This window comes from Ornithodoros turicata, chromosome 1 (assembly GCF_037126465.1).
Source record: "Ornithodoros turicata isolate Travis chromosome 1, ASM3712646v1, whole genome shotgun sequence".
NCBI classification, from domain to species: Eukaryota; Metazoa; Arthropoda; class Arachnida; order Ixodida; family Argasidae; genus Ornithodoros; species Ornithodoros turicata.
Genome location: NC_088201.1, coordinates 77,843,845 through 77,867,480, shown reverse-complemented (window position 1 = coordinate 77,867,480; position 23,636 = coordinate 77,843,845). Strand labels below are relative to the sequence as shown.

The 23,636-nt window shown below is 46.1% G+C and overlaps 1 protein-coding gene across 1 annotated transcript in view; it reads left to right on the top strand.

The window, feature by feature from the left end:
* The window catches only part of LOC135378423 (procathepsin L-like), a 37,897-nt gene that overhangs the window by 11,309 nt on the left and 2,952 nt on the right, over window positions 1-23,636 (top strand). Inside the window, exons 3-4 of the mRNA XM_064611451.1 lie at window positions 5,094-5,470; window positions 17,771-17,887. Coding sequence (XP_064467521.1) covers window positions 5,094-5,470; window positions 17,771-17,887 — 494 coding nt within the window. The remainder of the gene's footprint in view (window positions 1-5,093; window positions 5,471-17,770; window positions 17,888-23,636) is intronic.

Below are 23,636 nucleotides of genomic sequence, written 5' to 3'. Positions count from 1 at the left end.
ATTTCATCGGGCGGCTGACTCAATACGTAACCGTGTGGCTAGTAAAAGACATGCATTTTCGTTTCAGGGTTCTTAGTTTGAAGAAAATGGTCCTGAAAAAATGGTCCCGGAAAAAAAATGGTCCCTGGTTACCTGGCGGAAAGAATGGTCCCACGGGGTTCCGTGCTCCAAAAAATGCCGGAGAACCGTTGTGAAGAACTGATGAAACGGATCATAGCCGACCAAGTGCTATCGTTCGCCCTCGTGAGTTGTTGAAATTGGGAGACAGACTTTTTAAATTAACATTGATGTTAATTGCAAAGCTGCATAAGCTGCACGCCATTCAATGAGGAACATAAAAGCGGTTATATTCGAGGCACCGCTTGTGTTGTGCGGATTGCCATGTGTTCTTCCTGTTGCTCTCTCTCTCTCTCTCTCTTTTATTTTGCGGAGTACAGACAACGTGGCAAATTTTGGAAGAGATTCTCCAAAGTCCTGCTACCTTCTGTGTATTTCTGGCAGATAGGTTGGAAAAATGGTACCCGCGTTCTTTTATAACAGCAAATATTACAGAATAGTGAGCAAAATGGCACATTACGTTCTGTATTCGTACAAATGAAATAAAACGCGTATGAAGGTTTTAAGCTGAGCTCATTATCCTGAGGCGCTGACTTCACGCTCGCTTTTGTGCTGTCGTCGGATGTAGGCGGGTGTAGTTCCCAGCTCAACCTGGATGCTAGTATTTTCCTATTGTGGGTCAGATAAAGATTTTGCAGTTGTTCTCTCATACTGCCTATGTCGATGAACCGTATTTACAACAGAAGCGGAGTTGTAAGGGCAATGAAACAATGAATGACTGGGTGTACAGCTTTTATTATTCATAAACATCGACACAGAAAAGATGCAGGGGACAATTGTAAAATCCGTGTCTCACCAACAGTAGAAAAATACTAGCATCCAGCGAACGATATCGCTAGCTAAGTAGTGCAGCGAATGATATCGATTGTATGGTGCTCATTGAATGGAATGTAGACTTCACTCTCCATTGACACGTAAAAAAATACTAATATACCTACGTCTCCCTATTTCAACAAATTGGGAGAACGAATGATAACACCCGGTCGTCTGTGATGAGCTTCATCGGCTATCTGCAACTATATGCCCCTGTATTTTTGGCCTATTTTTTTATAATGACATTAAATTTGCCGCGTGACACTTTGTTCGAAAAATTTTGACGTTTCGTCGTAAGGGGTCATGCTCTACTTCATTGCCTGAGGTAATATTCTGAAACACGAGGGGTGGTAAGTAAGCAAACTTCCAGCCGCCGTACTCTTTCTCAACATTGTCGGATATGTGAAAGACACCGAACTCGAAGGTCACGGATGGTAGTAAGCTAGACATGACGTATGCAGGCCGATTTTAGACCACGACCCCGTTTATATGAATGCGACAGAAGCGGATCGACTTGAGCGACATGAGCGCATTGAATGCCCTCATGTAAACGGTCAATAGACGATTCAGAAAACCCCAGAGGGCTTAGCGCCGCTTTGAGCTATGGGAACTTGCTGATAATAAAGGAGGATAATGTCTCCAAGCTGTTTCGGTTCCTTCTCTCTCGACCGATTGTCCACAAGGAGGCAAGGTCGGCGAAAACGAAACGTGAAGGACAGTTCATTCCAGTAATCTCCCAGGATACAACGCGTGCGGATAGCGCATCAAATTCAATCCGCCAGACAGGCGTGGTTCGAGACGGTAGATGCGCATTGAAAGCGTGCATGTAAACAGAAGATGCGCATGGAAAACAACAGGAGGACAGAGAAGAAGTTGAAGGGGCACTAAAATGACCACACAAGTTCACTTCAAATTACGTTACACGCTTTGTTAATTTCGCACTTATTGTCGTAATTCCAAACTGTGATTCCGTTACAAAGCTACAATCAGAATTATACCGGACTCTTTCTTGCCTCGACACTAAGCAGTGAACGCCGCTTCAGCGCGTGCATCGGTGCTTTTAGCCCATGGTGCGCGTGTACGCGCGTACCACGCCATGGAGCACTTCCGGCGAAAAACATAGTGCGTCTTACGAAGCTGACTGGTGTCGCTGTCCGAACGACGTATATAATTGTGGTCACTAGAACATTTGTGATTACTGTTGTGGGCTACAATTCAGTAAACTGGTATTGAAAAATGCAGCAATGCGCGTCATGCCGCGCATGTATACAATACTGCGACCGGACCTATTCCAAATCCAAACACACACGATAGGCATGCGCGCGCTTCTCCTGCTGTCTGATTGGATGCCGCCACTCTTTGCTTCTTGGGGTTCCATTGGTTGCCGCCAAAGACGGCACTGTTTCATTGCGTTTTTCTTCTAAACGGTAGCGCTGTGTGAACTAATTTTGCTTGCATTATACTAATTGAAACACGGACTTTTATTTGAGGACAAGTTGTTTTTGCATTTTAGTGCCCCTTTAAGCTGGCTGCGGGGTGGATTTTACGTAGGAAGAAGAAGATGATTTTAACAAATGGCAAGGGACACAACAGTTTCGGAAGTGCAGAACTCTGTATTTTCAATCTGACACCGTGGGGTGCTAGTTCGGTACCCAAACTCTATACGCATCCGCGCATGTCTTCATTCCGGCTCCCACTCGATTTGATGCGCTTGTGTCGCATTCATGTAAACGCGGCTTTTGTGATGTTGGAGCAGTACACGGTGGTGGTGGTGGTGGTGGTGATGATGAAAGAGCTCGCCGTTGTCGGCCTGACAAAGGGGGGCAACGCCACGACAGACGCCCTGGGGGGAATGTGCGTCTTGGGCCGACTTCTAAGGGAGCTGTGCCGACATATGTCTGAAAGCGTCTGAGGAAAACCCAGGCAACGGCAACGCGGTAGTGGTGGTGAATGGGATCGGCATTGTCGGCCTCACAGAAGTGGGCAACGTCACGACAGACGCCCTGGGGGAAAGTGCGTCCTGGGCCGACTTCTAAGGGAACTGTCTAAGGGTGGATGGCAACACGGTCCACCATACGTTCGCGGTTCCTGCAAATCATATGTGATAACGAATAGTGCTAGCTAGCGCCAAATCACATAGCCCAGTGGCGATCACCGGAACTATTACGCTGGTGCTGGGAGCTGTGCGCATGTCCAGGTCTCTGATATAGTAGTAGGTAGTGTAGTACACTCCTTTCGAGTCGTCCGTGACGTTTTGTTTTGATGAAATCATAATATGTCGCGTTGTTCACTGTTACCCCTTAGGCATTTAATGTTCAACAAATGTGCCCTGGTCGTTAAAAAAATGTTTCGATAGCCTCGGCCGTTACTGCGGTGTGCGGGCTACCAGGTCGTGGCGAGCCAGCGCATTCGCGTTACCTCCAGCGAACTTTATACACTTGCTGCAGTGGTATGCGAGCACTACCATACTGCGCTATCATGCGACGGTTGGATGTCAAATGGTTTCACACTTTCGCTCATAAAGAAATGGATGACTGACTGCTGCACCTCTTTTGTGCAAAGCCCAAGCGAGGGAGCTATTTTTACACAGCTATCACGTGACAACGTGTGGGACGCTGCGGCTTACAAAAATAACATAAATATTAGGAGACCTGACCTATTATCTCCAGCAAGAATAGTGGACACGATATGCAGTACGATATTTTAAATCAAGTTTCAATACTATTTACTGAACTGCCCCACTGTGGCCATTGGGGACGTCATGCTCACGTGACGGATGACATGCATAGAGCATCCTTGGGGCAAGGAGTATGGCAGGGAGAAAAACGAAATCAGATGTCTTGAGAGGAGTAGTTTTTATTCGGTGTCTCGAAAACCACGCCATTTTGTGAGCGGAAGTTCGGTTCGGTTCGGTTCGAGGAAGTTCGGAGCGAAAGTTCCGCGGAAGCCATTTAGCGGAAGTTCGGTGATCGTTTCCAGTCTCTCCCATCATGGCGCCTCCGGAGTTCGACAGCATGCGGACGAACAAGTCTGATCAACTGACGGAACGAAAAATTACCAGACATTTTGGATGACAGACACGTTGGCAGACAGGCACGAGACATTGGCCAGCACGAGCGTTGTACCAATATTAAGACTGAAAAAGTTGACACGAGCTCAACGGACGACGGACATATGTCGGCACAGTTCCCTTAGAAGTCGGCCCAGGACGCACATTCCCCCAGGGCGTCAGTCGTGACGTTGCCCACCTCTGTGAGGCCGACAACGGCGAGCCCTTTCACCACCCACCACCACCACCACCACGAGCTCAATTCCGGCAAGCGCTAATTTTTAGCGGTTTGGAGGGTTACGAGGAGGAAAATATCGCGCTATTTTCTAGCGCTACATAGCAAATCGCTATATGTCGGAACAGGCTTTTACATTGTGGACGTTGTGGACGAAGCGAATTGTTTCCAAATACTTTCCAGACGAATGTCGGTACAGTTCCCCTGAAGTCGTCCCAGGGCGCATACTACCGCCCTGTCCCCCACTCGTTCCTGCTGTCCTCTCTCCATCTGTCCTCATCTGTACAACGCTCATAGCCACGGTTGCTTCGCGGCGCTAACACGGTATTTCAAAATAAAATAAAATAAAGGAAATTGTTATTGATAACGAAAGAATAGCTGCTGGAAAAAGCGAGCTGGTGGAAAGGCTACATGACGACAGAACATGACGTTCCCTCGTCTCGGGGTTCTTCGTCAAGTATCCTTCTTCGTGAGTCCTCCACTTCCTTATCACTTGTCCATCATATGAAACTAACCGGCACTGTCTTTTTCATGAGGTTTACATGTACCATTTACCTCTCCATCCCTCCCTTTTACTGGGGGATGAAGCTTTTGTAGCATTTTGAACGGGTTTTTAACTTCGTCCAAACTATTGGTCTTTTAAATGCATTGAAGCTTTACAGCTTCATTTCATGCCTTGTGATTAGTAATGCGTTAGTTTTAACCGAATCCTTACATCCTTTAATCAATCACTGCATCACGTTCTCTTAAATCGTTAATGCTTATTATCACAGTCTTCACGCATTATTGTCATAGTTATCGCTGTGCCAATAAAACACGAATTATCATCACCTTCTTCGTGGTGGTCTTTTACACTGTTCAATTTCTATCCCATTCTAGGGGACCTGTAGCTCTTGTTGGGCCTTTTCATCCACGGGGGCGATGGAAGGGCAGCACTTCAGGCGCACGGGAAATCTTGTGGCTCTCAGCGAGCAGAACTTAGTTGACTGCATGTACGGCGGCGAAGGATGCACCGGCGGAGACTTCGTCGACGCTTTCGATTACGTACGTGGCAACGGGGGAATTGATACCGAGGCATCATATCCGTACGAGGCAGTGAATGCCACCTGCCGTTATGATGCCGAAAACATCGGAGCTACAGTGAAAGGCAGCGTTGAAATCAAGGCCGGCAGCGAGGAGGACCTGTTGCATGCTGTTGCAACGGTGGGACCAGTCTCAGTTGCTATGGAGGTGCTGCCCAACTTTTACAGCTACACGTAGGTACAATACTCGCTCTTAGGAGTAAACAGGCGTTGCCAAGTAGGCATGTGCAAATATCTAAATTTTTCGAATACCAAGGCGAATAATTCTATATCCGAATCGATTTCCGAAATGAATGCGCAATTCTACATAATATCGAACTCTGCATGGCAGTAGTAGTGACACACAGAAAAATACGGAAAATATATAGATAACAGATATGATAGCTTTCACCGGGAAGAAGCAGAGGAACAGGCATTTCTTGGCATGAACCTACCGAAAGGAAGGAAATGGGATCTCCTTTGGAGCTCAGTGATCATCTGCGGAAATTGCGCGCTCCTTATCGCATCCCGTTACCATTGATACTCAGATGTCCTGATGTCCTCACATGTACTTACCCGCCGGACCCTCTACATGGCAGGTTTTGCGTTTGGCATCATTCAATTACCGAGCATTTATTGTTTGCAGGCTTTGCCATTACCCTTGGAAGCACTTCGCCCTTCCCGCGGCAAAAATAAATAAACAAGTAAATGAAACTTTAAAAAAAAAAGATCATTGCGCGATGTCCATGTTCCTCGGTGCAAGTGAACACGATGCGGTTCCACTGGTTTTTGGTTTCCAAAAGAAAAATAACCTGAAGGCGTCTATCCTACGGAAACTATGATTGTACTTGTGATAGTTTTCAATCCTAGGTGGAATGAACGTTGGAGGTCTCAAATAGGCTTCTCTTACTGCAAAGGCGTCGCTATAGACTTAACCGTAACGTGCGAGCGCTTGGCTTCCAAAAGACGCGAACGCCGCCTAGCGTTCATGTCGTGAGGAAGCCCCCTCCTGAGGATGGAACTTCGTGAGGAACTCCGAAGCAGCACGCCAATATTGGTCCAATATTGGATCCATAAGGGCTGCCAGGATTGCCAATATTGGCCCAGTATTATCTGCCAATGTGCTCCCCATGGCAAATGCAACCAGGCTCCATATTGGACCAATATGGGCAATGGGGCAAGCTCACTTTGCCCATATTGTGCCAACTTTTCCGTGATACTGCCGATGATGATCCTGTGTAATAATAATGCATTATCCGGTATAGTATCCACTACTAAACGTGATGTTACCTCATTCGTAATTTTCTTTTTTGTTCGTGCAGAACTTCTAATTGATCGACGTTGCATCGCGTTACAAAAACAATACTGCTCTCGCCCTAAAAACGAAGAACAGGTGCAGTGCCTGTCTTGCTCAAGGATCCAGGTAGTGATACTAAACTACCCATGCGAAACATCCGTCAGAAGCCGTAATTGGGATCGCAGCAACAAGGGGCACGAACGTGTAGTATACAATCTTATTGTTGGGGAAAACTCACGTGACCGCTAGCGTCTGACCAATCGCTGGAAGAAGGCGGAGTAGATATTATTTTGCTATTTTCTTAATGATGTAGCTCATTACCCCTTTCCCGTTCGTTTCTCCCACGTGTCGCCAGGTGTATCAGCTTCGTACAACTTCGGTAATTCTTTCGATCATCACGTGAGAAAGCCATACGCCTGCCGGGCGTAGAAGGTCGGCTGTGTGTTCAGGAATACGTCTCCTATCAAACAAAAATGGGAAATATATTTTCATAGTTTCTTTAAACTATTAGGCTAACTTTGTTAGGGCATTCGTTTTCTTACACTGCTAACCTGTAATCTAGTGCTGTTGCTACTCATTGTTCCAATAGAATGAGCACCGCGTGGCATAGTGGTTAGGATGATCTCCTTCGACGCCGAGACTGTGAGGTGACGCGGGTTTCGCTTTGTTGTCTGAGGTTTTCCCTGTGTTTCCCGGCAGGGGGTAGAGATGACTGTCGGCACAGCTTCCCCTGACGTCAGCTCTGGACGTCGGCCCAGGACACATACTAACGCTTGTCTCCCACTCTTTCCAGCTGTCCACGTCTGTACGCCGTTCATAGCCACAGTTACTTCGCGGCGGTAACGCGGAATAAACATAAGAAGTAGTCGTTGGCGTAATGTGAATGCATATAAGATAGTCATACGATGCGAGTCAGTGTTCAAGTACGGTGTCTGACACATCTGCTACGCACATCAGTGTCGCCTCGTAAATAGTCACAATAAATGCTCACTCTAGGCATTATTCTTGAATATACAACGATTTTTCGTTACCTTCCAAGGTAAAAACGAAGCCTAAACTGGACCTCACTGAACAAGTTTTGTGTTGCGAGGTGCTGTCGAACTTTTCCAGGAGCATATCGCTGCCCCCATCCTAGTTTGACCCTTCCCGCTTAAGGTGTATGTATGCCACTTGGCTCGCCGGCTCGGCTAATCCTATTTGCCATGGCATCACAGAAGCGTGTACAGCATTCGCTCACGCTTGCAAGAAACATCGATGTCATTGACAGCAAAACAGTGATTGACACATTTCGAGCATCTCAGGATCTAATCATTATGATAAAGTTTGCAAAAGAGCAGCAATTTTATGTTTTGTGAATATTCATGCTCTTTGTGAACTATGTTTGCTACAGCTATGTGCACAGTTGTTTACAGCTTGTGGTCTTCCTGAAGACAAAGACAACATTTAATATCCTATAACACCTTTATTCAGCAAAGGCGACTTGTGATCAGTTGGATGGATTTTCGTGTTCCCTTCAGGTTCCATTTACAAAGATTCCACTATACCCGAAACAGAACTTGAGCATCAACACCAATTTACTGCGAGAAATGGGGGTAGAGTATTGCCGGCGATGATGGAATACCCCTATCATCATCTTCATCAATGTTGTTAATGATAATGTGCAGCAGCTATAAGGCTGGAACGGTATTATATACAGGGAGTCCCAAAACGTGTCATTGAATTATATGAATATATTTACTTATGTAAATACCTGCGAACTGAACTCGGAAGTTTGCCAAGTAAATGTCACTTTTTTACCCCGCCAGTATGAAGACCGTGCCGAATTTACTCAAATTCGTGATAATTGACAGTGATATTCACGAGCTATCCCATCGGAAAAAATAGCCGAACATCATGCTTTCCGGAGCACCGGACCATAACGCCCGACGACTTTTTGAGCGCAATCGCTGTCAGTCCGACGAAAGGAGGTTCCAAACCCAGCCCACAGCTGCACCCAGCTGCACCCAGCCCACAGCTGCAACCCAGGGCAGCACACGTGCTTTGTCAAACAAAGGTAAAAGGGTACAATGAATCACAGGCAGTCATATTCTTCGCCGGAGGGCAATGATTTCGTGGGGTGACCAACCGGGGAGTCTGAAAGAGATACAAAAGAGTGTATGTATTCTGATAGAATTAGGAATTTAGGTTGCGAACTGTTGAGAGGACGCCGGGGTCCTCGTTAATCTGGCTTTTAAATTTGTAGATCAGGAACGATTCTCTTTGTTCTCTAAGGCGTTGGGATGGAAAACCCGATTGCAAAACGAAAATGGCTATGTCGTTAATTGAGTGGCCGGGTTTACTAAAATGTCGAGACACTGGCAGATTAGGTTTCTTTGATGGTGTCCGCCCATTTGGTCGAACGCCGTTTGGTCGAACGCCGTTTGATCGAAGGCGTTTGATCGAACGCCGCTTGGTCGAAAGCCGTTTGATCGAAAGCCGGTTGATCGACGCCGTTTGTTCGAAAGACATTTGTTCGAAGGGAATTCAAAGCTGCATGCACTGTGTTGTCCGCACCACTTTTTCTGTAACTTTTGACTCGAGCATACGGAGCAGGCAATCAGTGTCCTCTTCTTTTTTATTTCTTCTTTTTTTTCTTGCTTTTTGCAGTTGAAGAGGGGAGACCACTGGTTAGTTGCAGGCGTTTGTCATTTACCAATCAGTGGGACACATATTGAAGAAAGATGCCCCAGGTGGAGAGCAGCCGATAGTCTATCCTTGTTCAGGGCACCCTTCTTATTGCTGGCGGCATATTTAAAGGGAACGGTCTGAAACGGGATAGTCATATGTGCAAAGCCACTCGAAGTCTGTGGGTGCTAAGAACGAAATTTCGCCATGGTACAACGAGAGATATTAAATTAACAGCATGTAAAACCTTAGTTCGACCTTAGAGTATGCATCTGCAACCTCGAATCACTACACATGCACGATATCTGAAGAAATAGAGAAAGTACAAAGATCTGCTGCCTTATAATCTTGTCTAAGTTTCGAAGGACTTCTTCGGTTACATGTCTGTTGCAAGAACTAAATTTAGGTTCACTTGCACATAGGCGAAAAGTAAATAAACTGAAACTGTTCTTTCTCCTATGCAGTGGTCAGTTGATTACAAACAATAATCTACTGTTAAAATTTGTTCACATTCGACGGGAATAAACATCAAAAATTTCATTTACTTATTTTTTAATTCATTTGCCAAAATGTTTAATACTTGACATCTATTATTATTTCACAAAGGGTTGGGGGATTAACAAGTACAGCATGTTTAGTCACCATGTGTCAGAGCGGAAAAACCTATTCGGTTGTCCAACGGGTTAACGGTGAACAACCCTGGCCCTTGTACTGCTTTTTGGACACTAAAAAGTGGGTTAGCATGAGGAATGTGTTTGCGGGGAAGCAGATTACACAAAGTTAAATGTTCCTTAGGATAACTCCATTTAGAACTGCAGCTTTTTTTTCCTTGTCTTTTTTTGTCATTTTCGACACTCCAAGTGAACCAATTAAAAAAATCGATCAAACGACCGCTGCCGTTTCGATCAAACGGCGTTCGATCAAATGGCTTTCGACCAAATGTCCTGCGTTCGATCAAACGGCTTTCGACCAAACGGCGTTCGATCAAATGTCCCGGAACCTTCTTTGATACGTCGGACCTGTGGTTGTTGAATCGGATTCTGAAGGATGTAGCTGTTTGACCGATATATTGGGCCTTGCACTCATTGCATTGAAGGAGATAAAGGACGTTAGAAGAGTTACAGTTAAATGGCCCATTAATTTTTGTGCGATAGCTGGAATTTGTGCTTTCTACTCTGGTAGCAGTTTGCATTAATTTACAGATCTGGCATCTGCGTCCGTTGCATGGTTGACAACCGTTGTGTTCCGACGGCTTGTTTAACTTGGCGTTCACAAGTCTGTCTTGGATGTTCCTTGCTCGACGATAAGTAACGCGGGGTGGTTCCGGGAACACCTGACTCATACGGTCAGATTGGGTGAGGATTGCATAGTGCCGTTTAAGTATGCGGTTTACGTCCGGGGCATAACCGTTGAAGCTAATAGTGAGGTTTACCGAAGAATTCTTATCGGCTCGGGGCTGTGTTTGGAATAGGTTGTCTCGATCGGTTGATCTAGCTCTGGCTATGGCATCTTTTACGACCTGATTAGGATATTTTCTATCTGCGAAAGTTTCTTCAAGGCTCTCAAGATGATTGTCTAGTTCATCATCGTTAGAACATATTCTCCGGTAACGCAGCGCCTGACTATAAGGGATAGCTAGCTTAGTGTGTCTGGGGTGGCAACTCTGGAACGATAGATACTGTTGGGAGTCGGTAGGCTTTCGATACAGACTGGTGGTTATGATTCCACTATGTAGTTTAACTTCCACATCCAGAAAATTAACAGCTGAGGAGGAGTAATTGAATGTAAATTTAATACTGGGGGGGATGTACTTGGTTAAAGTCGTTAACAAACAACTGTAGGTCGCATTCGGAGTGGGGCCAAATAATGAATATATCATCTAGGAATCGCTTATATAAGAGTGGCTTCAGTGCACAATTGCTGAGGAACGGTTCTTCCAAGGATGCCACGAAGATATTTGCATAGTTAGGAGCCATTTTTGTTCCCATTGCTGTACCATTGACCTGTATGTAGTGTTTGTCGTCGAATTCAAAGTTATTGCATGTTAGGATCAGATTCAGGAGTTCAGTGAGGACTGACGTATCATAACCCTGATCGGGTTGATTCTTAAATGCACATTCTGCTGCTGCTATTCCATCTGAGTGAGGAATGTTAGTATACAGGGAAGTGACATCTAGGGTTGCTAACAGACAGTTAGGGGGAACGTTTATTTTACGTATATCTTGAAGGAAACGGTTGGTATCCTTAACATATGAGTCGAATTTAGACGGGATGGGCTTGAGGAGATGATCCACGAATGATGAAAGATTCTCAGTGGCTGTACCATTACAGGAAACAATCGGCCTTCCGGGGTTACCCGGCTTATGTATCTTGGGGAGCATGTAAAATCTACCAGGCCTAGGGTCCTTTGGGAGTAAATACTGGTACAAGCTCTCGTCAATCTTCTTGGCGTTTCTTAATCTTGTTAGGACTTTGGTTACATTGGCACTAATTTCGGGGGTAGGGTCAGTTTCGAGAGATCTGTAAAATTCCGCGCACTGAAGTTGGCGGAGGCCTTCTGTAACGTATGATTGTTTATCCATTACAACTATCGCGCCTCCTTTATCTGCCCTCTTAATTACGATATCCTTGTCGTTCTCTAATGCCGACAAGCTTTCTTGCTCCTGCTTATAGTGAGGTTATACCTGAGTTTCCGTTTTGCGCTGTCCTGATACGCACGGAAGATATCCTTCTGAACTGCTTTAATGTACAAATCAAGGGTTTTATCTTGGTTAGGTTCTGGAGTGAACTCTGATTTTATACGAAACGGATTACCGTTCGACTCTGTCTTTTCATGAAAGTATTCTGCAAGCCGTAGCCTCCGGGCAAAGTTATCAAGATCTACATGTAACTGGTATTCATCCACTCTTGCATCATTAGGGCAGAACGATAATCCTTTACCAAGTAGGGAACGATCGGAGTTCGTAAGTTCACGGGAAGAAAGGTTGATGACGTTACGATCTTTTGGTAGTCGGTCGGCATCACGCATTGGAGGGGAATTATTACTTAGATGCATTTCAGGGGCGTGCTGCAGATTAGGGTTTGAGGCTACGGCAGAAGTGGACAAGAAATTGGGCGCGTTTGAGGCTGTGTTATCTGCGGTATGATGTTGTATGTTATCCCGAGTGAGCTTTTTTTCTTTCTGTAGTTTTAGGCTCACTCGTTTCTTTTGAAAGAACTCGTCTAGTTCTGCTCTATGAGACTCAGATAAGGTGGTTGCGTTTGCGACGGTGTTTGCCTCCTCTGACAAGGAATTGATTATATCTTGACACTGCATAATTAGTATAGGACAGGCCCTAGCCCTAACCAAAATACTAATTATGCAGTGTCAAGATACAATCAATTCCCTGTCAGAGGAGGCAAACACCGTCGCAAACGCAACCACCTTATCTGAGTCTCATAGAGCAGAACTAGACGAGTTCTTTCAAAAGAAACGAGTGAGCCTAAAACTACAGAAAGAAAAAAAGCTCACTCGGGATAACATACAACATCATACCGCCGATAACACAGCCTCAAACGCGCCCAATTTCTTGTCCACTTCTGCCGTAGCCTCAAACCCTAATCTGCAGCACGCCCCTGAAATGCATCTAAGTAATAATTCCCCTCCAATGCGTGATGCCGACCGACTACCAAAAGATCGTAACGTCATCAACCTTTCTTCCCGTAAACTTACGAACTCCGATCGTTCCCTACTTGGTAAAGGATTATCGTTCTGCCCTAATGATGCAAGAGTGGATGAATACCAGTTACATGTAGATCTTGATAACTTTGCCCGGAGGCTACGGCTTGCAGAATACTTTCATGAAAAGACAGAGTCGAACGGTAATCCGTTTCGTATCGGTAACGGTAACGTATCGGTAACGGTATCCGTTCCGTTCTCCACAACCTAACCGAGATAAAACCCTTGATTTGTACATTAAAGCAGTTCAGGAGGATATCTTCCGTGCGTATCAGGACAGCGCAAAACGGAAACTCAGGTATAACCTCACTAAGCAGGAGCAAGAAAGCTTGTCGGCATTAGAGAACGACAAGGATATCGTAATTAAGAGGGCAGATAAAGGAGGCGCGATAGTTGTAATGGATAAACAATCATACGTTACAGAAGGCCTCCGCCAACTTCAGTGCGCGGAATTTTACAGATCTCTCGAAACTGACCCTACCCCCGAAATTAGTGCCAATGTAATCAAAGTCCTAACAAGGTTAAGAAACGCCAAGAAGATTGACGAGAGCTTGTACCAGTATTTACTCCCAAAGGACCCTAGGCCTGGTAGATTTTACATGCTCCCCAAGATACATAAGCCGGGTAACCCCGGAAGACCGATTGTTTCCTGTAATGGTACAGCCACTGAGAATCTTTCATCATTCGTGGATCATCTCCTCAAGCCCATCCCGTCTAAATTCGACTCATACGTTAAGGATACCAACCGTTTCCTTCAAGATATACGTAAAATAAACGTTCCCCCTAACTGTCTGTTAGGAACCCTAGATGTCACTTCCCTGTATGCTAACATTCCTCACTCAGATGGAATAGCAGCAGCAGAATGTGCATTTAAGAATCAACCCGATCAGGGTTATGATACGTCAGTCCTCACTGAACTCCTGAATCTGATCCTAACATGCAATAACTTTGAATTCGACGACAAACACTACATACAGGTCAATGGTACAGCAATGGGAACAAAAATGGCTCCTAACTATGCAAATATCTTCATGGCATCCTTGGAAGAACCGTTCCTCAGCAATTGTGCACTGAAGCCACTCTTTTATAAGCGATTCCTAGATGATATATTCATTATTTGGCCCCACTCCGAATGCAACCTTCAGTTGTTTGTTAACGACTTTAACCAAGTACATCCCCCCCCCCCCCAGTATTAAATTTACATTCAATTACTCCTCCTCAGCTGTTAATTTTCTGGATGTGGAAGTTAAACTACATAATGGAATCATAACCACCAGTCTGTATCGAAAGCCTACCGACTCCCAACAGTATCTATCGTTCCAGAGTTGCCACCCCAGACACACTAAGCTAGCTATCCCTTATAGTCAGGCGCTGCGTTACCGGAGAATATGTTCTAACGATGATGAACTAGACAATCATCTTGAGAGCCTTGAAGAAACTTTCGCAGATAGCAAATATCCTAATCAGGTCGTAAAAGATGCCATAGCCAGAGCTAGATCAACCGATCGAGAGAACCTATTCCAAACACAGCCCCGAGCCGATAAGAATTCTTCGGTAAACCTCACTATTAGCTTCAACGGTTATGCCCCGGACGTAAACCGCATACTTAAACGGCACTATGCAATCCTCACCCAATCTGACCGTATGAGTCAGGTGTTCCCGGAACCACCCCTCGTTACTTATCGTCGAGCAAGGAACATCCAAGACAGACTTGTGAACGCCAAGTTAAACAAGCCGTCGGAACACAACGGTTGTCAACCATGCAACGGACGCAGATGCCAGATCTGTAAATTAATGCAAACTGCTACCAGAGTAGAAAGCACAAATTCCAGCTATCGCACAAAAATTAATGGGCCATTTAACTGTAACTCTTCTAACGTCCTTTATCTCCTTCAATGCAATGAGTGCAAGGCCCAATATATCGGTCAAACAGCTACATCCTTCAGAATCCGATTCAACAACCACAGGTCCGACGTATCAAAGAAACCTAATCTGCCAGTGTCTCGACATTTTAGTAAACCCGGCCACTCAATTAACGACATAGCCATTTTCGTTCTGCAATCGGGTTTTCCATCCCAACGCCTTAGAGAACAAAGAGAATCGTTCCTGATCGACAAATTTAAAAGCCAGATTAACGAGGACCCCGGCGTCCTCTCAACAGTTCGCAACCTAAATTCCTAATTCTCTCAAAATACATACTCTTTTGTATCTCTTTCAGACTCCCCGGTTGGTCACCCCATGAAATCATTGCCCTCCGGCGAAGAATATGACTGCCTGTGATTCATTGTACCCTTTTACCTTTGTTTGACAAAGCACGTGTGCTGCCCTCTCCCCTTGGACATATTCCCCTCTCATTCTTTGCAATTGTCTTGCGTCACCATAATATCCCATTCCTGTTGAAGACAGCGCTGCTGTCGAAACGTCGAATACTCCCTCTTAGTTTTTAATAAAGTTTCCCTTTTATTCCTTGTCCTGTAGAAGCACCGTCTCCACTTCTGATCTTTATTGAATACCTTTATTTTTCGTGGTCAACCGCATTCGTTTATTTCAACTTATATATATATATATATATATATAATTCAATGACACGTTTTCTGGGACACCCTGTATGTACCGGAAAAAGAAAAGAAGGTAATAACCTATGTGTTCATGTCAGGGAAAGGTAACGGAAACGACAATAATTTACGGTAATAATTCGGGTACCGCAGGACCCGAATTATTGCAATTCTTCACCATATCATGTAGATAAATTTATGAAATAAACCTCAATGAAGCAAACTAAAATTAACTGAAGAGCTAAAACAAAAATGAACTATCAAACTGGAGCATATAAGTAAGTAGTATACAGTAAATAAAAGAAGCATAGTTCTTATATGCTTATGGTGACCTGGAAGTTGCAAGCGTGAGTAACATTCCTGGAAACCGTGTTCATAGTAGCTGTTCACAGAAATCACGCACCTATATGTATATTTTGAATAAACGTTATCTCTTGTATGCATGTATCCCTGGAGTCCTCAAAATAGACTTCAGAACGTAGAGAGATTAAGTTTTGTCCCGGTCTCAATGGTCTTTTTTATAAAAAAAGAGGAAAGAAAAGAAAGAAGGAAAATAAAAAGCTGGAGGTGGGGGGGGGGGGGGTGGTACCGAAAACCGAAACGTAACGAAAACGAGAGCAACAATGGTGGTAACCAAAACCTAAACTGAAACAAATAAGGGCCAGTAACGGAGGTGGTAACCATAGAAATCTTAAGGAGTGTGCTAGAAGGAAATCTCCGAAACTGGGACGTATGGGCGAGGGAGCGCCATATTGAATCAGCTACCGTTGCCGCGGCGCATGCAAAGAAAGAATCCGGTAGGCATACACCAAACGTAACGCAAAAAAAATTGGAACAGTAACACACAGCCCTAATCCATGAAACCCTAAAATTTGAAAGAAAGAAAAGAAACAGACACGAAGAAACAGACGCTACACGGACGCCACATCAGGACGCGGTCTCCGCCGCTGCCCCGCTGCCTCGACCAGCCTCGTCTACAAGCCTGGATAGGGGGCGGACAGTGACAAAATCCGTAGACAACGGAAGCAGAGGAGCAAGCGGTTGCCAACAGTTTTTGGAATTGCGCCTCCTTTCACGGGCTAAAAATACGCAAACATTCCGTCGGCTGATTCAATATGGCTGCCTCCGTGCGCATACATTGAGAGAGGGAAGAGCCCCGTCCAAATCCTTTGCTCTCCTTCGGTCCTAATCCCCGCCTTTCCTTCTAGCCTCTCTCCTTAAGGTTTCTATGGTGGTAACGGAAACGAAAAAGATTCCGTTACTATTCCCTGTTCATAATGGTCCTGGGATCCAAGCGCTATTAAAGGTGGTGTCCGGACAAAAAGCGCAGTTGAACTGGAGGTGCGAGCGGAATAGTGGGTGCCTGAAATACATGTAACCGGAATTTTTCGTCTTGAAACAGTTCGAAACATTCGAAAATAATATTAATCGGATTTTGCAGCTGGCTGCGTGCTGCCGGCTCAATTCAGGAGACAATGTGTGGACCGACGACACTGGAGTCGGTTGTGAAGGCAGGCTGTCCGTCACAAAATGTGGTCTTCCGACTCGCAGTCGGCTGCCGAACAGTCGCTATACATATGTGTTCATGCTTTAGGAGGTATCGGATTGCAACCAGCCTGTAGACGCCGTCAGCAGAGCGATTGGAAATCTCGCTGGCAATGCCAATTACGTCACCGGAAGAAGCGTAGCAGGGAAGGGCCTTTTCAACCGGAAGCTGGCAGTTGGTTTCGAATTGGATGTTTTTGATGTTTTATGAGAAAACTCGAACTAATTTTGGGAAACTTTCTTTTTTGTGTTTTCTTCTTGGAAGGCCTCTCCAAGTGGATCTCACGTTAACTGTATAATTCCGAATTGGTCGCGGACACCACCCCTAAGAACGATATCGCTCTATCGTAGACTTTAGAGCACAAGTTTTACCCTAACATTCTAACGTGAACCTGTGTTCATTGTCACACACACACACACACAAAAAGAAAGAAAGGAACGCCGCATCCCCTGCACACTATTCTGAAAATCCTTTCTGTCAGAAAATCAAGAGGTGAATAATTTGCTCGCAGCTAACAACCCACTGTGGAGCATTAGGTCCAACGTCTGTACGTAATCTTTTTACGTGCCCCCTTCCCTCCTCTCCACTAGAAACCAAACGAGAAAACCTGTACCATGGGACGCAGATGTACTGGGGGAGACTCAGTGTGTTATTGGTAATCTTTTGCTTATGTTTGTATATCACATGCGTTATTAACATACCGTTTGCGTTGCAGGGGCGGCGTTTACCAGAATAGGAACTGCTCATGTGAAATTGCTCAAGTCAACCACGCTGTTCTGGCCGTGGGCTACGGCACAGAAGACGGCACCGACTACTGGCTGTTAAAGAACAGGTGAGTGTCATGGAACGGAAAGGTGATTGAGGCTAGCTAGGGCATGACTTCATGTATGAACGTGCGTTGGAGGATAAGGCTGGCGGTGTATGTTGGCCACAGGAACTCCGACCCTAAACTACGCTGGAATCAGAGCGCGAACTACTCAAGTAGATCCAGCTATGTTCCGGATTATACATACAATCCGGAATATGGCTAACTTTTCTAGCACTCTACCTATTCGAAAAGTTCCTTCTGTAGGGATTCACGTGACACGTATCGCATACCGCTGAACTGCAGGCGCTTCGAAGCAAGGTGTATGTGATCCGTAGTACATGGACGAATTGAACAGCGGTGCTCGAAGAGGAAGCTGTCGGGCGGGAAGTGTTCCGTTTACTGAATTCATTCCTTAGCACGCTCGTGAGTTCATCTTTCTAGTAATCAAACAGCGGCTTCTTCTTACTCGAAGTGTGGTGTAGAGGGGCTACCGTGGAGTGCAGTCAACATTTCCATATTTCTCTGATTCAAACCCAACCCCAAGACCTTCGAGACACTCAGAGATTTGGTGTCTGCTCAGGTTCGCAGTTCTCGTGGCGAAGATGATCACCGTCCAGGTCGAAAACTGGGAAGTGTTTCGGAGCCGAGTCAACGGCGCCCGCAGCGTTGTCTGGTTGCGTTGTCCTTCGGTTTCCCTCAGTCGAGGGAAATATAGGCACAGTTCCGCATGAATTGAGTCCAAGGCGCAGGAGCGTTTCGGGGCTACTCTTCGTCGCATCAGCAGCCAGAACGCTCGATAATACAACGCCACCAACCAACTAGCTTTTATCTAGATTGATTTTGGGCAATACTAAGCAAGACAAATTCCGACCGAGGAACGGTATTGGTCCCAACATGAACCTGCGTGGTGCTGCAGTGGCTTAGGAACAGTCGACACTAAAATTTCCCGAACAGGAGAGCGCCATCATTTTCTCCAGGACCATACCCTGCTGGCAGACAGAAGTGTCAACTCGTTCATTAAGGTGTACCAGTTCGATCTCCAGATGCATTTAATGACGACGTTAATCCGAACGGCGTAATCAAGGTACTTTCTCCTTTCGTGTTTTGGAAATCCAGCACCGTTGTATCCAGCAGCCATCCTACAAACTGTCCTTCGCTAACCAACAGCTTTTATTTTGACGCCTGAATTCTGCATATAACTGTGGTCGTATTCAATCTTAGGCTGAAATACGTTATGCAAGTGGGTCAACTGCCTGCAGCTCCGCAGTTACTCTTTCCCCACGTCAGAGCCATGTATAAAAAAAGGGAGTCTAGCCATTAATCGAGCCTGCCTACACCTGGAGCTTCACATACTTTTTGAGGGCTCTGGAGAATGACAGAAGGTCATAATATAGTTCGGTATTAGAACAGGCTGTCCAAAGTTATACTACGCCCTTGCTTACTGGGTGCCACCATGTTCGGCAAACTGGATTGATTGGAATTGAAACAGATACCCCCAGCGACATACAAAAAAAAAAAAAGAAAAATCTGTGGCCACGTTTATCAATGCCGTCTGGATGGAGAGGCATGTCGCGATGACCCAGAACTGAAGAAATGATTGCTGGCAGAACTGATCGGCCGGGAGAGCGGCAGAACCGCTTCTTTCTGTTTCTGCAGAAGACGGATCTTGCTCAACGACCCCTCTGCTCTCCCCAACTCATCCGGACCCCAACTCCGGAACTCATGCACGGTCTACGCATCTCCACCCTACACCCTTCATCCTCTATCCTCCATCCGTCTTTCTTTCTTTTTTTGGCTATAGTCGTGACGACGCCCACTTCTGTGTGGCCAACAACGACGAGCCGATTACCCCTCTCCCCCCTCGTACACACACGGCTGCCGGTATGGACTTTTAATCACGTAGCGTAAGCAGATGGAATTAGAAATAGGCGAATATGTACATATAAATAAAACAATACAATGCAAAATGTTACGCTTCAGTGGTATCTTTCGTGCTATTTTCTTGTGATCACGATCTTCACTAGGCCTAATGTCAGCGACGGAGAACGTATCATTTTCGCGTAAATATAATGGCGGTGCGAAAATTGAAGCTGATTTTGCAGATACTTACAAGATGATATGCTGATAGTAGTTTATAAAACATTTTCGTTAAAAAATCTCCACTTCAACATTCCAAGCAATACCCCTCCATGATGAGGAAATTTTAGAGGCATGACGGCATTGACAGGCCGAAGTTCTTTTTCCCTCGGCAGCTTTTAAGGGGAAGGTTTTAAGGAGATCCCCGTATCTGTGAAAAAAAAAAAAAAGAAGAAGAAGACCTCGCTTCTGCGGTCGCAGTACTTGATTGTTGCAACGGACGCGTCGGTTTCTGCGGAGCGCGCTGGAGCTGGCTTGTACTTCCCACAACTTGATTTCCAGTTTTTTGATTTTCCAGTTTCCGGTTCGCCTCCCTGACTTTACCCCACCCTTTGACAGCGAGTTCTTAGCTATGGCCCTTGCCCTTAGGAGGGTTCCTCCCGCCTTCGAACAAGTTATCCTGCTGTCGGACTCCCTGTCTGTCATTTCAGCCTTGGCGTCGCCCTCAGGCTTCCGGGTGTCCTCAGAGACATTGGTATCCATCTTGGCTCGGCTTGCCCCACCTCATCTTCGCAACGTCATAATCACGTGGAGTCCTGGCCACTGCGGACTCACCCTTAACGAAACCGCTGACGCCCTCGCTAAAATGTCCCTCTCTGGAGAGATTCTTCCTCTCCTCCCAGTACTTGCTCGCACTTCTGTTGCCAGGTACAGACGGCTCACAAGTCTGTCTCGAGCTGCCCCCCCACGCCCGCCATATGAACACCTCGTCTTTTCGTGGAACCCTAACCTCTGCAGCTCAAGGCAGACAGAAGTCTTGGTGACGAGAGCTCGATGCCTGGCGCTGCCGCTAAATTTTTACCTCCACCGTGCTGGACGGTCTTTGTCCCCTGCTTGCTCCCACTGTGGCCAGGATGAAACAACTGAACACTTCTTGCTAACCTGCTCTCAGCTCGGCCAATTACGCCGCATGTATATCTGGACACCCTTACGCTTGTTAGGAGCCCCACTCTCATTGGCGTCAGTGTTGTCTCTCGGAGCATCACACACTGCGCTCTGTCATAGGGCTGTGGTAGCGGGTCTTGCATCCTACATCGTGCTGTCCAACCGCTTCTAGGCACTTCCTTCCTACACTCATACACTTTCACGTACACACACATTCATACAGCCATCCTTTTGGCCCTGTATAGTCGCCATACGCATATTCCTACATACGTGCATATCCAGTTCCTGCATTAGTCATCACATGTCATATATGTCATAAGATACTTGGATCCGACTTGGCCTTAGTCCCCATCATTACTGCACAGACATAAACAACCATCTCACACCCATTTTGTCCTGGCCAATCTCCCTTAGTGGCTCACGGCCATTATCTCATTGGTAGAAGAAGAAGAAGAAGAAGGAAAACAGAGAGTCATAGGTACTCGCGCAGGTGCGGAAAGGGAAAGCGGCGCGCGGTAGGGCTAGGGCAATCGGAAGGAAGCACACATTAGGGAGTGTGCATCGGAAGCATTGCAGGGAAGCCAAACAATAAAAAAAATGAAGCTTTCAAGAACAAAGCAGCAACGTGATGCCAGCAACTTCAAATGAATCATGTGCTTGGCATACCATATTTTCAGAACCGTTATCAGAAATACCTTCCAATCTGCTAAATCTCTGCTAATCCTTCTAATCACTCTAAACTTCCCCGCTGTACTGGCTTCGCGATAAGTAAACAAATGAATGTGAGCAGTGTGACGCAACAGAAACACCGACGCCCCCAAAGTGCGTTTTCCGCATTGGGGCGGGGTCCCAATGCCTCGATTGAGCAGCAGCAGCAGAGCAACAGCAGCGGAGCAGCAGAGCTGCAGCGACACGAGCGGTCCCATAGCACTGGGCGAGAGCAGCAGCGCTGCCGAGCTGCAGAAATTCCCTGCTGCTCCCGTATCCGAATTTTTGGTTGATGTGCTGCCCTGTTGCTCTGCAGCCTGAGCAGCCGGTCTCGCAAGCCAATCAGGAGGTTGGTTGGTATTGTTTCCGTTCGACGGTGTTTAGGGTTAGCAGGGCGGTGAGTGACGGCAGAACGTTTGTGTCTGGTTGTTCTGTGATTTCTTTCTGAAGACCTGGGGGCACGCTTGTGATTGCCAGTAGTTTGGAGTGAGTGTTCAATCATGGAGACTGCGTGAAGTGCGCTTTCAGGACGTAATTCAGTTCATAAAGTTCAATAAAGTGTTCGACCGAACCTACGTGATACGTATGTTGTGTACCAGAGTTGTAGCGCTTTGTTTTCTGGAAAGTACCTGACAACCCGATACCTTAACCTGATAACGTACAAACAAATTACTTTCACGGCCATGCTGTGTAAAAACCATACCGACCACATTTCTTGGGAGGGTCGACGACTTGCGAGCTAGGTTGTTGTAAATGAAACTGACCCTTGAAAAGGGTTAGATAGAGATAGACAATGTTCAGACAACAAAAAAATGTTCGATAGAGATAGATAATGAACCCATTCCTTGTGAAAGCAGGCACAAAGCAGTGAAGACTAGCAGAAGGGGCCTTTGTTTTCGTTAAACAATTTTATTTCACTAAGAGCAACGTACGCATTTGACAGTCACAGTAAATCAAAATATGGAATACTAGTAACGAGGTGATATTTATACGACAAAATCCCGTAGAAGAATCTCCACACAACACAGCAAGGACTGTTCTGCACAGCAGTGGGACGAACCTACGTTGAATGTCACGAAACTGACTACACATCAACGAAGAGTCAATCAGGTAATACGAGGCTCAGACCATCACCACACTCATCTCAAAGTCCACTTATGAGCCACGAATCCACAACATATCTCTCACACAAACGCCTTTCACCTAGGATTGCGTTCCTAGGTACGTGTACTAAAAGGCTTAGCAGCTGCGTACGCCTTCGAAATGTGCGAAATGTAAACAATGCCACAGTTGCCAACACGTTTTGTGTTTCCTAAGCCGCTGCTGCCGCTAATTCAAAACGAAGCCATGGGACGCCTCCAGCAGCAGAGCAGCGGCAGCAGAAAGCTGCTCTGCTGCCATGTTGCCGTGTTGCTGCTGCCGCACCGCTGCTGCTTTGCTGCTGCTGCTCGCATAAAGCTATGGGACCCGGCCCTTACCTTGATTTCATGACGCTTGTACCATTGCGATAACTAAAAGTTGACGCAACTTCCGTTGATTTCTTGATTGGTCGAGGATGTGCGGCATGCCGCTAAAAAATCGTGCATCGGCGGTGCACGATTGGTTGGTGATGCGGGTTCGGATCCGCACGCCGGCTGTGCTGTCCTGGTGTTCTCTATGGGCTTTCCTCAGACGCTTTCAGACAAATGTCGGCTCGTTCTCTGTGAAGTCGGCACAGGACGCACGATTCTCACTGGGATGGCCCTGACGTTGCCCACCTGAGCGTGGCCGACTGCGGCAAGCAGTACCATCCCCACCACCACAGGTGTGGCACTCAATGTATTGCTCCGTAGACGGAAGCGTGCTGGTCGAACGCAATGCATCCTGGACTGGTCCTGGTCGCACGTTACAGCAAACATCAAGGTACACGTGACCTTAAAGATGGCGGCGCCCGTGATCGGCGGCCAAACAGTTTGTAAACAATGCGGTTGTTGTTTCTGCGCGACGTTTTAGATGTCTTTCGAGCACGGTAATTATTTTTATCCGATAATCTCGCAGTCAAACG